Source organism: Aptenodytes forsteri, unplaced genomic scaffold (assembly GCF_000699145.1).
Source record: "Aptenodytes forsteri isolate BGI_AS27 unplaced genomic scaffold, ASM69914v1 Scaffold5, whole genome shotgun sequence".
NCBI lineage: Eukaryota > Metazoa > Chordata > Aves > Sphenisciformes > Spheniscidae > Aptenodytes > Aptenodytes forsteri.
In genome coordinates, this window is record NW_008795672.1 from 416626 (window position 1) to 431096 (window position 14471).

At 39.2% G+C, this 14471-nt stretch overlaps 1 protein-coding gene across 1 annotated transcript in view; it reads left to right on the forward strand.

The window, feature by feature from the left end:
* The window catches only part of VRK2 (vaccinia related kinase 2), a 48190-nt gene that overhangs the window by 32163 nt on the left and 1556 nt on the right, over positions 1-14471 (forward strand). The window contains exons 9-13 of the mRNA XM_009282510.1: positions 2740-2860; positions 5448-5506; positions 7314-7495; positions 11560-11733; positions 12075-12251. Coding sequence (XP_009280785.1) covers positions 2740-2860; positions 5448-5506; positions 7314-7495; positions 11560-11733; positions 12075-12251 — 713 coding nt within the window. The remainder of the gene's footprint in view (positions 1-2739; positions 2861-5447; positions 5507-7313; positions 7496-11559; positions 11734-12074; positions 12252-14471) is intronic.

A 14471-nucleotide genomic window follows, 5' to 3' on the forward strand; every position in this document is an offset into this window, starting at 1 on the left:
GCCAACATGTTCCCATTAAATAGTATTTCATATGAGACTAAAATAATGATAAAAAAACCTGGTTAATAGAAAAGCAGAAATCAAATACCTATTAAAAAAAAAGAAAAAAACCAAACACCCAACCAGTTTTTAGTCTACAGAAAAGTAAGAGAATTTGATTTAAATAAATACTATTTTGAATGTATACTCTTGTTACAGTGACAAGTTATCAAGCAGAATCGTTTTATTTTTGCATGGCTATCACATTTAAAATGAAGCCAGATTGACTTCTCCCAGTTGATCTTTATCAAGATTCTTGTAATCCCCAATTATATTAGCAGATTTATTTTTTTCAAGTAAACATACAGTTGAAATGTACGTATTAGTGCTTTATTTGGGGTGACAATCTAATTATTCCGTTGTTCATAGATAATATAATTCATTAAAGATTAGTCGAATACTTTTTTATAAGGATCTAAACGATTTAAAAAGTTGAGGAAGTTAGCATCTCTAATGCTGAACTGACAAAGGAGCGGAGAGAAAGAATAAGCTAGTACAGTCAAATAATCAAACGCTGACATTTTCATGTGGTTCTATGAAAAACACATGTAAATATCTTTATGTAGTAACACTTGCAGTGACCTGGGAGATAAAGCGATACACGAGTTTACCATCTCTCTGTAAAACATTTCCCCTTCTATTTTTTAGTGATGTATGGCTTAGTTACATGTACCTTTTTTCTTTCCCTAGCTGACTACCGTGGCTTTAGGAAGGTATTAGTAAAGTCTTACTTGCACACATCTCCCTGTTTGTGGTGGCTTTGCCCTAGTGTTGGTCAGGGAATAGCTGGAAGATCCGCACGTGAGTGAGAAGGTAATTAGTCATGGCCAAACTGTTAACTGTGAAGTAAACTTTATTCTCTGGGGGCTGTTTTGTCAGAAAACGAGTTATCTTAGGTTAGCTTCTGAAACCTAATTGACTTAGCATTATTTACAGATTCTTACCAATTAGTCCCTCAGTGGAAAAAAGTGGTCCATTGTAATTTTGACAATTACAATGTAGCCCATCTTACACAAACAGGTGCCAGAAGAGCATTGTGTGAAAATTAGAAGGTCTGCAATCAAAAATGCTGGTTTATATCGTTATAATCTGGAATTGCCATAATGGAAAAAGGTGTTGTGAACACATGTGTATGAATGGAATTGTTCCACAGTTAACAGGAGATTTATGGCTGAAGAAATCACTACAGAACAGCAAGTGGTAGAGATTGTGTTTTTATTTTAATATGAGAGCCAAGTCTTGCATTAGGACGTTGCTGAATCTAGTGCAGAAAATAAGCGACCCCCAAGGGATAGTGTAGCATTCTGTTAGATTGAAGGGCCTTTAATAATCCCATAGTCTAATAGCAGTTAAGATAGAGAATGTATAAGAACTAATCTTCTGCTTTTACAATAATGTGTGTACAGTAACAAGACATAGTTACGATGTCTTGGCACTGTAGCTTTTAGCAGATGACTTTTAATATAAAAAGATAAGTTTGCCGAGTGACTTTCTGGAATTTATTTAATCAAGGCCCATAAAATACGGTATCTGTTTACAGCTGGATTAACAGCACTACGCTCAACTCCTAGTCTTTACGCTAGACAAAAAGTACTGAACAAATCCAAAATCTTTCATTCCTGGAAAGTTCAAATTCATTTTGGAAAAGCATAAATTTAACTTCTACATCCGCCTTTCTTTAATCACAATTAACAGTTTCTGTTTTTGCAGATTCCATGTGGTCTCGACTTGCAAACTATACGCTGCAAGTCAAATGTGTACAAAGAAATATTGCAGCAATTCTGCTTGTTCAGTTTTTTCACGTTTGGTTTCCTCTGAATAGCAGCAAGCAATAGCAATTGTATTAGTATTGCACTTTTTCTTCCCCTCTTTCTCTTGGAAAAGTCAATCTATAGATTAACTTCAGTTACCTGTTTTTCTGCATAGATGATGTTTGGGGATGGGGTTAATTTTTGATTGAATCATATCTACTGTATTTGTATTCTGTAGTTAGTGTATCTGTTTGGGGTGTGCAGGGTGAGAGTAAGTTGTTCCTGAAATAACTTCCTTTTTGGAAGCAGTAGTGGTAAGTTTACACAGGACTTGCAAAACAGCAAGTGTATTTTAGCTTGTGCTACGACTCTCTAAACAAACAGTTCATGGTACTTGTAAGCAGACAACTTTGGTGTGTAAATGTACACTAGATGGCAGTTTTGTCATATCTTCCAAGTTCAAATAGCTCTGTAGGAGAACAGGAAAGGCCATCAGTGTTTAGTCTGCACTCACAGGGTCCCTGCATGACCAATGTGGACCCCATGGACTTCCTGGAACATGTGTTAGCAATTTAGCAGCAGACATTTATTTCTTTGTTTTACTGCTTGGCTCTTTGAGAAAGTGTTGGTACTCAGTTATGGGCTGTCTGGATCATGTCAGAGGCCATGGGGATCAAGTCCATGTGACAGGCCAGACTGAGGAAGGATGAAGTTGGAGGAGGTGAGGAAACTGACCCTTACTTCAACAGTAACAAGTCACTGCCTGTCTGTGGACTGCGGCCAAATGCCGGGGCGTTTTAGGTCTAATACAGCTGAACAAACAAAACACTTTGCCCATTTGGCTTTTTCATATTTCATCAGCACTAGTTCAATCAAAGTCTTTTCTATTTCCTAAGAAGAGGTTCTTATTCTTCATCTTTTTTTTTTTTTTTTCCTTCCCACATTTTAGCCCCATCCAGACGAGGTGACCTTGAAATCCTTGGCTACTGCATGCTGCAATGGTTATGTGGGAAGCTACCCTGGGAACAGAACCTGAAGGACCCTGTGGCTGTCCAGACTGCGAAAACAAAGTAAAAATAAAACAACACGCACATGTACACATGCACACACGCATACCACCCTAGAACCCTGCAATGTCCTCATCGCTTAACAAAACAGGTCTGAAAAAGGCAGCTTTACATCCTGTAGAATAGCGCCTTATGAGAAAGCTAAAACAATTTTCCTGAATTGAGAGATGTTAGAAGCAGTTAAAAATGTGAACTCTGTGCATGTGTACCCTCTTCCACATGTTTATGTATGTACTGCTGTAGAGAGATGATAAATTCAAATGCACAGTACACAGTCATTTTGTCTGCTGTGTATTTTTTTAATACTCTTTTTTTAAAGAAAACATTTGTGAATTAGTGCAGGCCTTATTGCACATACAGAAGGTTGTTGTGTGTTTCCATTAAACTTCATGGGTGCTTTATAGAGACTATAGTACAAACATCTCTTGGGAGTTTTTCCACATGTGCATTCAATTTATTTTACTTTCTATATGATACTATTTTTCAGATGTTTTTATGTAAGTTTTTAACATTATATAAGCCTACTGCCATTACAAACAATTAAATACCAAAATACTGAAGAACTTGATTAAAATCTTTCCTTTTTCCCAGCATGACTCATTTAGAGCTTACTAAAGCAACAGAGTGTATTAGTGTTTTCTTTCTTTGCTTTCACAGTTGGGACTTGAGAGAGTTAATTGCGTGTGGTACAGTGTAACCTGTAGAAGGGTATACAGAAGAGTAGTTACCCATAAATGTAACATCGCATTGGAGAAGACAGCAAACTTTTAAGTAGGGCAAGTCACAACAGCGGTACACAATAGGAATAGCTGATTCACAGAAATCAAGGTGCAAATTCAGTGTGGCATCGGCTCTCAACAGAGAAAAAGGTTAGCCTGCAGACTGTGAATAATACAGATTGCATCTGTAAATGTTGACATCGTATGTTATGTTTAATATTTCTCCTTTAGAAGTTCTGATCATTACACAACCCCCTGCAAGGTAGCACTTATACAATTCAATGTTAAATCAATTTAATCAATCAAGCTGCTTCACTAATTCTTCCCTTGCGGTTAACCCTTAGATTGCTAGCATTTTCAGGATGCCAAGCAAACAGATGCTTAGAGGAAACGCACGGAAAACGATACAGATTCCATTTATCTGAAGTATCCTGTTAGTCTGATGAATTACGTTCTTGGCATTAGGTAACTTGCCCGGGCCATCCCCTTTTATTTATCTTAATTTTCAGTGCCTATACAGTTTTCAAAGGCCAGAGATAGACATCTGGAGATATGTGCGTATCCAGTTGCTTATAAGTTAATAAGTACATTAAGCAGCACAGTCGAATCACTTCTGAGCCTGCCAGTCCTTTGCTGCAGAGTCTGTGTGATGGTGAGGAAGAAGGGGCTGGGCCTTGGAAGGTGGGGTGCGGTTGAAAGGCAGGAGCCAGAGCAGGACCTCAAACTCTGTTGTTCACCAGTTGTCTCATCCTTTCATCCCTTCGCTCCAAGTTCTTAGTCTTTCCTCCCAGTAATGCTGGGGCGATGAGGCAACTGTGCCAAAGCTTTGAGCATTGGTAAGAGGATATTTAAGGACTGCTGGTGTATTTGAGTTTAGAAATGTTCATGCCATGCCATAATTAGAGGAGAGGCTCCATTTGAATTAGAATTTAAGCTAGATTACAGGAAAATATTTATGTTTAAATGTTTCATTTCCCCAAAATTGAAACCCCTATTTCTGATACTAAACAACAGATTACTGAATTGAAAGTTATTAGCCTATGTACCCCAACTTTATGCATTTGAGAACACATCCTGTTACCGATTGGTGGACCTTTATGGCTCCTTTAGACAAACAAACAAAAAAAAGGGATCCCTTAACAGTATTGACAGCTAGAGTGAACTGACAGATTTCACTTACTCAGGGCAAGGGGGCTTGTGCAGCTGCAGGTTCCTACAGGTGCTAGGAGATCGTCCTGGTTCGTGCCTGCACAAAGGTGAGAGCTGGTATTACTTCATCTGGTTTTAGGGTATGATTGATTCTGAGCTCCAGTGTCCTTCGCTATTTCTCTTTCTGGATGGATAGAAAGTACATCTGTGGCCCTGCCCTTCAGTTTATGAAGTGCATGGGACTTAATGTCGTTTAACCTCCCTCTCCCCTTTTGTCTGCTTGTAATTTTGACAGCCATCACCCAGCTGCCCGTGACCTACAACGGCAGAAAGAACCTGATGCTAAATGACTAGTAGGCAGGCCAGAACTGCTTCTTAAATTCCGAAATACAAATATTAATTATTAAGCTGAAATCAGAACGAGCCATTTCAGCTCAAAGGATTTTTCTTTTTTCTTTCTAGAAAGCCTAAAACATCCGCAAAGAAAGACTTAAAGTGCAGTCTTAGCTGTAAGCCTGGTCTTGCTGAAATCAGCAGTCTCCAAAGAGTTAAAAATGTAGCTGGAAAGAGGAGATTTTGTTTTAAAAGCAGTACTGTGAATCATTAGCTATCCTGGAGGTCCACTCCCTTTGGAATTGAGACTTGCTGTCTTCCTAAATCCCAAATGAAGAATCACCTGCTCCAAAACCACATTAAATTGTTGCGCTCTCATGTTGTTTCAGACTTATGGATGAGCTCCCAGATTCAGTGACGGAATGGGATTCTTCTGGAAGCAGCTGTAGTAAGTGTGCTTGCAGTATGTACCATATAGCTCTTTAGTCTGTTACAAAAAATACTTAAATGTCTTGGTCTATTTGGGGGAAGCAGTATAAAAGTAAAAGTAATGCAAATTTAACAAAGCCAACAATTTAAAATCTTCAATGTAATTGCCAAGTTTTGCACCTTAAGGTAGGTGCCTTCACCAGGCCCGAGTCCATGCAGTATTACCAGGCTCTGGTCTTAGGGCAAACTATAGCGTGCAAGCGGAAGTCATCCTCGAATCAACCTCTTGAAATCAAGCCTGAATGCACCACTCTTACACATACCTATCCAACAGAAGAATTCAGCCTGCAATATCTGTATTTCGCTGATAACACAGTATTTATGTAATACTCATTGTTAGATTGTATGTCACACTCATTAATTCAGGGTGCAGTTTAATGGAACTAATATTTCTGGCTTCAGTGGAACCAGATCAGGCCCTTCATGTACAAGCTTATTGTATTTTAAGCATTTTTAGCTCAAAGGCTTGTTTACTGGAAGGGGAGAAGGTAAATTTCTGGATGCTGTCGAATGCTGGTCACTCTGCAGTAAATGATTCTTGATGCTTACTGATACAGGATACTTAATGCTTTTGTTGCAGGAACTCTTTTTTCCTGCTGCTTTCCTGCATTATACCATAAACAAGTACTAAGCAGATGATACAGACGTCGAGGGCTGAATTTTCAACCCCGGTGTGCAGTAGCACAAAAATCTTGGTCGGTCTCATCTGCGATGTATGCTGTAGAGCGACATAAGGGATCTCAGCCATACGTAATCCAAGGCGTTAGGAAGCAGCGGCTATCTCAGAAACAGAAGTAGCTGTTAGTATGGAAATAGTAAACGACTGTCTACAAAAGGTTTATTGCTTAGTATTCAGAGTTTGAAAAGGCAAATGAATGGACGGTTCGTCTTGTCATATGTGTCTTCCTTCACTGAAAGACAGAAGTAACCCAGGGAAAACACCAAACTTCCTTCAAAGATCAGTATCTCTTTGATTTATTCACTTATTTTCATAACATTTCTGTATTTGAATTATTGGAATGCATCATATATTACATAAAATATATTCGTGATGTGTATACATATTTAGTAAATCTTTACTTCTGGGATTTTACCAGATGCTAATATCTGGTGTAGTGCTCCAGTCCTAGGATACACTTGGGTCTTCAGCTGAAAGAAAAGTTTGATCCTCCCCATATGTTTTTCCTAATAGCGTTATTTCTGCCCATTCAGTGGTTTCCCTGTTTCTAGAACCGCTCAGTAATGATAGCAAACTAATGCTGCTGTTAGACTGGTTTAGGATGTAATCTCAAAACCAATATTTGTCCAGGTATGAGAAGTAAAAAAAAAAAGTTGCTTTTTTCCAAAGCATTCAAAGTATAATATCTATGCAGATTAAAAGTGTTGTTGAGAGTAGTTAATATTTAAAGGGGTATTATGATCTATCAAATATAAACTACTTCTATTTTACACAGAACTATCAATATTTGTCAATAAAGTCTTTTAATTAATTTTTATACTGGGATAGCTTTTGGTACTATACGAATTAGTGCACGTGCATAACAAGACATAGCACTTAAGGGTTAGCTTGTTTATCCAAGTCTATCTTTTCCTTTTCTCATCTCGAAAAGACAAGAGATTGTCAGTTCTGTGTTTTGAGTGTGTCTGCAGCTGAAATTGTGTCATCTTGTTTGGCAACGTACGACTGGCATCCGTTTTGGAATTAAATTCTTTCTGAAGTTCTAGGTCTACACCAAGTGAAATTTACATTAAAATATGCTCTACAGGTGAAATATCCACGTTCTTGGCACACGTTTATGGCTTAGCTTACGATGAGAAGCCAAAGTATCAAGTGCTCAAGAAAATCCTGCTGGATGGACTAGAGTCAAGTGGAACTCGCTACGATGGCCCTCTGGAATTTTCCACCGCAGCATGCGCGCAAAATCACTGTGCTGCTAAAGTGTCAAAAGTAAGAAAGACAGTTCTGGGATTATTTCTGACATCTCCTGCTTGATTGTTGCCTTTTCTTTTGTAGGAGAGGAAATAGTTTAAGATCTCAAAATGAGACTGACACAGCAGTTCTTTTGCCTTAAATACACCATGTTTGTTAATTCCCGTTTCCCCCGGCTTTGCTAAAAAGTGGGATGTCAGCCCTTAAGGAGGAAGAACTGTCATGAGTCCTTTTGACCTACAGCCTCTCACTTCAAAGCGGTAGGTCTGTGGAGAATGATTTACTTTCAGGATAATGGGGAAGTCAAGGACTTTGTTCACTAACATCTTGAAGACAAGCCTGAATGCCAGGTTTTTCCTTCGTTCCAGATTAAAAGCAAAGTTACCTTTATTAGTGAAAGCATTTAATTCATGTTCTCGCTTTCAAACTGTTCCTTGTCATTTGCCTTTCTACTCCTGCAGCCACTAATGTGGAGGAGGTATTATTCTGGGGTTTAACCATGTTATTGGTATGCAGTGCTGAGTGATGCACTAACACAGAATTTAAAAACCGACAGCTATCGCGTTATATTTTCCTTTTGTACTTTTAAGTCTGAAACTATACAGTTAATAAAACCGTGTTTTAATAAGTGGAGATTGAGGTAATTAGCGGTCTTACTGGACTTGCTGTGAAATGTCAGTCCCATCATACCTCTGCCTCGAAACTCCCCGTATGCAAAAGCCCTGTTTCTGTCTGATGCGTGTGCAATAAGGCAGGGTCAGGGTACCGTTCATTTTTAATATTTCTGGTGAACTTTGGACCATCACAAGTGTACGTGAGCCAAGAATGCAGGATGCAAACTAATGTGACTGATAGGCTGCTAGATGAATGGTGATTCAAGTATCAGTGCACAGATGGTTCTGATTTGCTGAGTTTTGTAGCTGCTGCAACTGAAGACATAAAATATCCTTCTAGTCATAAATTAGCTCTTTGGAAGCAAAACCTTGGCACCAGAGCTTTACAACCTTCAATTAGTAGGGAAAGAAGTATTTGAATGACTGTGGTATTGACATCTGTAGGGCCTGCATAGTAATCATTCCTAATAGAAGAGAATATCTGTTTGAGGGGGTTTTGCATGGCTAATTAACCACCAGTGAGAATATGTAATTTTTTCATGATCTCCTGATTGTCACCTTTCTCTCATGATACAATTACATTTTATTGTAGCGAGTGCCTCACAAACCAATTGTCAGCACTATTTACGTATTATGGAAGGCAGAACAAAAGTTCATGTTTAATAAAAAGGCACTGGGTTCTGATCTTGATAATTACAGATACTTATTTTAGCGATTCTATTGACTTTTCTGTTTTTATCACTTTTCTTCTTTTAACAAAACCAAAAGCTATTTCAGTGACAGTATTTCTCTTGCTATGATGGTGACCGCTTCGTCCTCATTAATTCGAGCAGCTTTTTTTTGTTTGTACTGTTTTCTGAACTTCGTGGAAATATCAGGTAGCTGCTAACTGATCTCCAGCTGATCCGGTTGGATCTCTGGTTCACAAGAGTCTTTGATTTCTTAGAGTCAGGTACTGAATAGTAAATCTATTTTCTTCTTACTGCCTGGCCTAAGACTTGACAGTATACTGGCATAAAAGATGATCCTGAACTTCCAAGCTGTAAAAGCTGCTGTAGCACTTGCTAGTTGCAAGTTCGCAACCCCACTGAAAAATCCATGAATGAGGAGTGTCAGTTATCACCACTCGTGTGCTGTAGGACTAAGCAGAATTGGTTTTGATGGCCAAGAACAAGATCAGAGAGAGAGTGTGTCTGCATATTGCTACATCTTGGCACCTATCATCACTTTTTCAGAGAAATTTTTGATGTTGAGTGTCTTGCTTCTTGGAACAGTAAGAATGCTAGCACTGCTCCAACGATCACCTATTTTTCACTTGAGTATGTTTCTTCAGCCAGTTCTGCTGCTTACATGCACAAGTCTCCTGTAACATTCACTGCAAAACAGCTGCAGAAAGGAAATTTCTAGGGTTATTCAAAGGACTTAAGAAGCACTTAAATACAAGCGGAGAGCGAGCAGATAACTGAACTTTCTCTAAATCTATTGCTATTTTCAGAAAATCCGATTTTTCAATCTGTGGTTATTGGCTGCGGAGGATATTCAAGGCCTGGTGCACCTTTGGTGCTACAGTCCTGACAAAGTGTTCGATGACAGGCAGGCACTTCCCACTGCATCTCTTCACGGCACTGTCTGTAGTTATCCTAGGTCTGACTCTTTTCATCTCGGCCCTCTGCATTCCCTTTCCACCTCTCCTTTTATTCACCAAACACTTCTCCCATTAAAGAGGCAACCTAAGAATAGTGGGAGCCACTACAAACAATCCACTGTCTCCTCACTTCTTGCTTATGAGCAGAATCTGACTCCAGGTGACCTGTCTGATTCCACCTGTACCAGTTTGGTACGCAGGAAAGAGGTGATCTTGGGCTAATTCCCTTCTGAAGTCCAGTAAACACCCGTAGGTACCAATAAGGGGATCCTGTAACGCTGGCTCCTTGAAGATGATGTGAAGAGCAATTGCTACAGAACATGAATTTTAAGATGCAGCTCCCTGTATAGTACATGAATCTAATCTTGAGATGACATAAAAAGCGTAACAGTGGCTATGTCCCGGTTCTTTGTTTCAATTGCACACCAAACATAGGTGATAAAATATTAATTGTGTTAATTCTCAAATTTGTTTACCACAGTTTTTGGCACTGGATAAATATTTTCAGCTTTTTCACCTACAGTGAAAGTGCTAGCATTGGGGCCAAATGAAGTATGGTAAGGCCAGCTGACTACTTGCTAGATTTTGTAGATTTCATATTAAAAAGTAATTACATCAATACCAACCTGTAACTTTTATTAGTGTGGAATATGGTAAATTTTAGGCATAAAATAAATGTTTTCACAAGTGCTGCAAGTCCCATTTTGAAAGGGATGTAGTCACTGAAGGTATGTATCCATTGTGAAGATACCAGAGTTAGCTGTTGACAAGATTAGCAGTTCTTGCGTGATGCAGTGTGGTGCCGTGATGCAGAGAAAACAGCTTGGGCCACCCTGCGCTCAGGTAACTGTCAGCGTGGCACTGAGCTTCACCTGTGTCACTCCATTTCTCGGGGCTGTCTACAGTGTTTTGTCCTGGGGTAGGCTGTTTGAAACTAGCTGGAGTTGTTATTCAGAACAGATACACCTTTATGTTTCTGTACGTTAATAACTTTCACAGAGCAGAACTATGGATTATATTCTTAAAAGGTATTAAACAGTATGCGAAGTGCCTACTGGCACTTCAAACGGTATTTAGCTTGGGCAATTTCTATCTCCTGTACGTGTTTAATTTGCAGCACAAAAAAGCAGCCCCTTACTTCTTTTTTAGCTGCTATATTCAGATACAGCTGCTGCGTAGAGGCCCATATGCAAACATTACAGTTACAGAGTTATTAGCGTGCCAGAAGTACCAAAGGCATGTGGCATACAGCCTGTGTTTTGGCTACATTTGTCTTCCAAGTTACAAAAGCCAAAACCAGACATCATTTGATACTTAGTACTTAGAGCAGCACTGGAAAAAACTTGCATTAACTCATGCAACTATTCACCGAGTATTCCCCATTTACATTTTAGAAGACTGTCGAAGAATGAAAGCCTTAACTCTTAAATTAGATTACCCGAGTCAGAAGATTTCTGATTATCTTACTTTAGAAAGTTTTGCATTTGACTCGGTCCTGTGATATAAAAGGCATTCGGCTCTACTTGTTAATGAAACAAACAGTGACTTACTGGCATCATTCCCAATAAAGGTTATTAGTGAATGTTTTGAAATGTACAACCTGAGTTTATTTTATAGCATACTTCCCAAATACAGCATAGCTCTAACTTTGTACTGTTTGAAGAAGGCATTTATTGATAATTAAAATGCTGGAAACAATTCTTTTGAGAAAGATGAAAGCTTACTCTCATTCTGTGTTCTTGGTACTGAAGATAGAACATTTTTCTCTTTGAAATACTGACTTTTTTTTTTACTATACAAAATTGTTCACTGTACATCAACAGGTTTGCGCACCAAAGCCCATGCCAAAACGAGTTCAGCAGAACCACAAAAAGATGGAAGGTGAAGAATGCATCTGTCAAAACAAAGCCTGTACTGGGGTAACAGGCAAACAACTCCAAGATGAAGAAAAGCCAAGTAAATTAAACGGGATGCTTCACCAGACAGAGCCTCAGCAGGTGAGGATTTGGGCACTAGACTAATGCATGGTATCTCCTGGGAGTTCATCTGCTCTGTTAGCTCAATGTCCACCTTTTGGGGTGGGAAAGGAAGAAAAGCGCTTGAAAAAAGCCAGGAGCTATGTCATAAACTCCAGAAGTTGCCATATGCTTACTGGCTTGTATTATTCCAATTGTAAAACTAAAGAGTTTCTTGTAAGCCCAGGGAGTAAGTGCAAACAGGGCACTATCCTCACCTGTCTCAAACTTGACAGGTCCAGGTATCGGAACGGCACCTGTGATAATTTTGAATGTTACTGAATTCTTTTCAGCATACAGAATTACTATCTGTACATCCACAGGTTTGCTTTCTGAAGCCTTCACCGAAACCAGTGCAACAGAAGCAAAACAAGGTGAAAGAGGAAGAATATAACGGCCTAAGCAGGCCCCACGCTCGGGTAACACGCCAGCAATTCCAGGCAGAAGAGAGGCCAATTAAATTTTACACTACGATTCAGGAGCCTGACCGCCCACAAAAGGTGAGGTTTTTGGTGTTACCTTAGAACAGTCATGGCACCCTGCAAAAGAAAGACTGGCTTTTCTAAAAATAAGAGTTTTAAAAAAAAAAACAAAACACCCACACCCCACAAAGAAAGCCTAAACTAAATGTTTGCCACAAACGCTAAAAGTTTGTGTATAGTTGCCTGGTCATACTATTAGCAAACTACCACTCCAGTTTTTTCTGTAGTTTGGTAGTAAAGCGGCGCATGGAGTGCTGCACCCGTGTGCAGATAAAAGTGTCGGGAAATGACAATGTCTGGCTGTGGACCCTGTTGTTTTCTTGGTAGAAACTTACTTCAGTAGTTTCCTTTTCTCCGTAGTGGAAAACCTCATCGTGCTCTTAATTAAGTTCTTAAATTCTGACTTTTTAATCTGAGGATTTTAGTAGTTAACTAACTCACCTCAAATATTGTCAGTAGTTACTGCATAGAAGGGTTGAATGAATGTAGTCAGTCTTACTCTTCAACTGGATGTGAAGAAATTGATGAAAAAAAATTCATCAAGGTTTTAGTAAAAATAATGCAGAATAAAGTACATCTTAGTAATCATACCGTGCTCCTTTTCTATGGAGTTTAAATATATTTTAACAAAGAGATTCTACCCTGTTTGTTTCTTTCATACAGAAGAATAACTTGTTAAACGAGGACAATTTCTAATAAGCACAAAAATACAACTTTAAAGATAGCTTTATTATTAATCCAAAATTCTTTGCTTCGAGCAGTCTGCTGATCACTGCCTGGAGCCTCCAGTACAAGTTCGGAAAGTGAAGTGGAAAAAGCACAGCTGTACCTAAGAGCACCAGGCAGTAAAGTGGTGAGCAGAACAGTTTTTGGAGATGTTTTGGCTGATAGCGAGGCAGGCAGATTCTGAAAAGTCTCTGGAGTCCTGACACAACAGTGACTCAAAATAACAAATACGATTGTGTGAGATGAAGATATTCCAGCACTACTTCCTAGTCCTCAAACGTAAAATTTAAAAAGCATTAGCAAAAAAAGGCAGCAAATCTCTCCCCCAAATCTCCTCCCTCCTGTATGTTTTGTATAAAAGCTACTGTAGTCCTAAGAAAGAAGTAGGTATGGAAAGAGCGCCACATTTAGGCTTCCAACACGACATAGGGGAAAAAAAGAGCTGGTGTAACTTCCCCTGTTGACTTGAACAGCAAGCACACGGTATGGATTGTAGATGTTGACACGGGAGAGGGCCTCGGGGATTTGTGTTTCCCTCCTTTTTGTGGGAGGAAGGAAAAGTACATTTTTACAGCAATGGGACTAATCACTGGTCTAGTATTTAGATAGACTTGTGTTTTGATTTTGTCTTTCTAAAGGAAAAGCCGCTGGTCCAATGTGATTAATAATGCTGCATCTATGTAGAATAGTTCTGTGGTACTCACTGAATATTGTGCATAATAGGGGAGAGCTAAAATGGATGTCAGATAACATTTAAGATATTCAAATGAGAAACTGGAGACGGAAAAAAAGGCAGGATGGTATTAGTTTCATTTTGCAGACTTCCTCTTAATTCCTTTCACATAATTTAGGAGATTGGGAAAGGAAAGCTCTACAGGAAATTTTAGAGTACTGAGGTTATGAAAATTCAGGAGGATTCTTCAGGCACAAAGGGGGAAAAGAAACAATGGTTCATGCAGGAACTAGAGTGGCGAGAGGCTCTCGAGCATTCTCCAGGGAGCAATTCCAAACACTTTGGTTAGGCAACTGCCTGGAGTAGTTAACTGCGGTGCAGGCACCTCGCTCTAACTTAGACACTTAGACAGGATGGCCACCCTGTTGCCGTTAATAGACGATGCAGTTGAAGGTCTGAATACAGAACTTGGAGGGAAAGTTCTCTTTCTTCCTGGTTTATCTTTTGGGGAAGTACATTCAGAAAAACATCGCACACGTAGCTGGGACAATGAAAGAACGAGCGGGTCTGCTTCGTAAGATGCTGCTGGAAAGCAGTGACAGTTTAGGTACAAATGAAACCGAGAAGCATTTCTATGCTGAAAGGGGAACACCTGACTGAGAGGAGTAGGACAAGAAGGGTAGGACGCTTGTGAGAAACGGGACAGCTGACAAACTGCGAAAGAGAGAACGAGGAAGTAACATCTAGAAAATAATACGGAAACAACAAAAAGCAGAGAAGAAAAAACATATCAGCTGCCTTTATGTTGGACATAATAGCATCTTTCTATTAGACGAAAG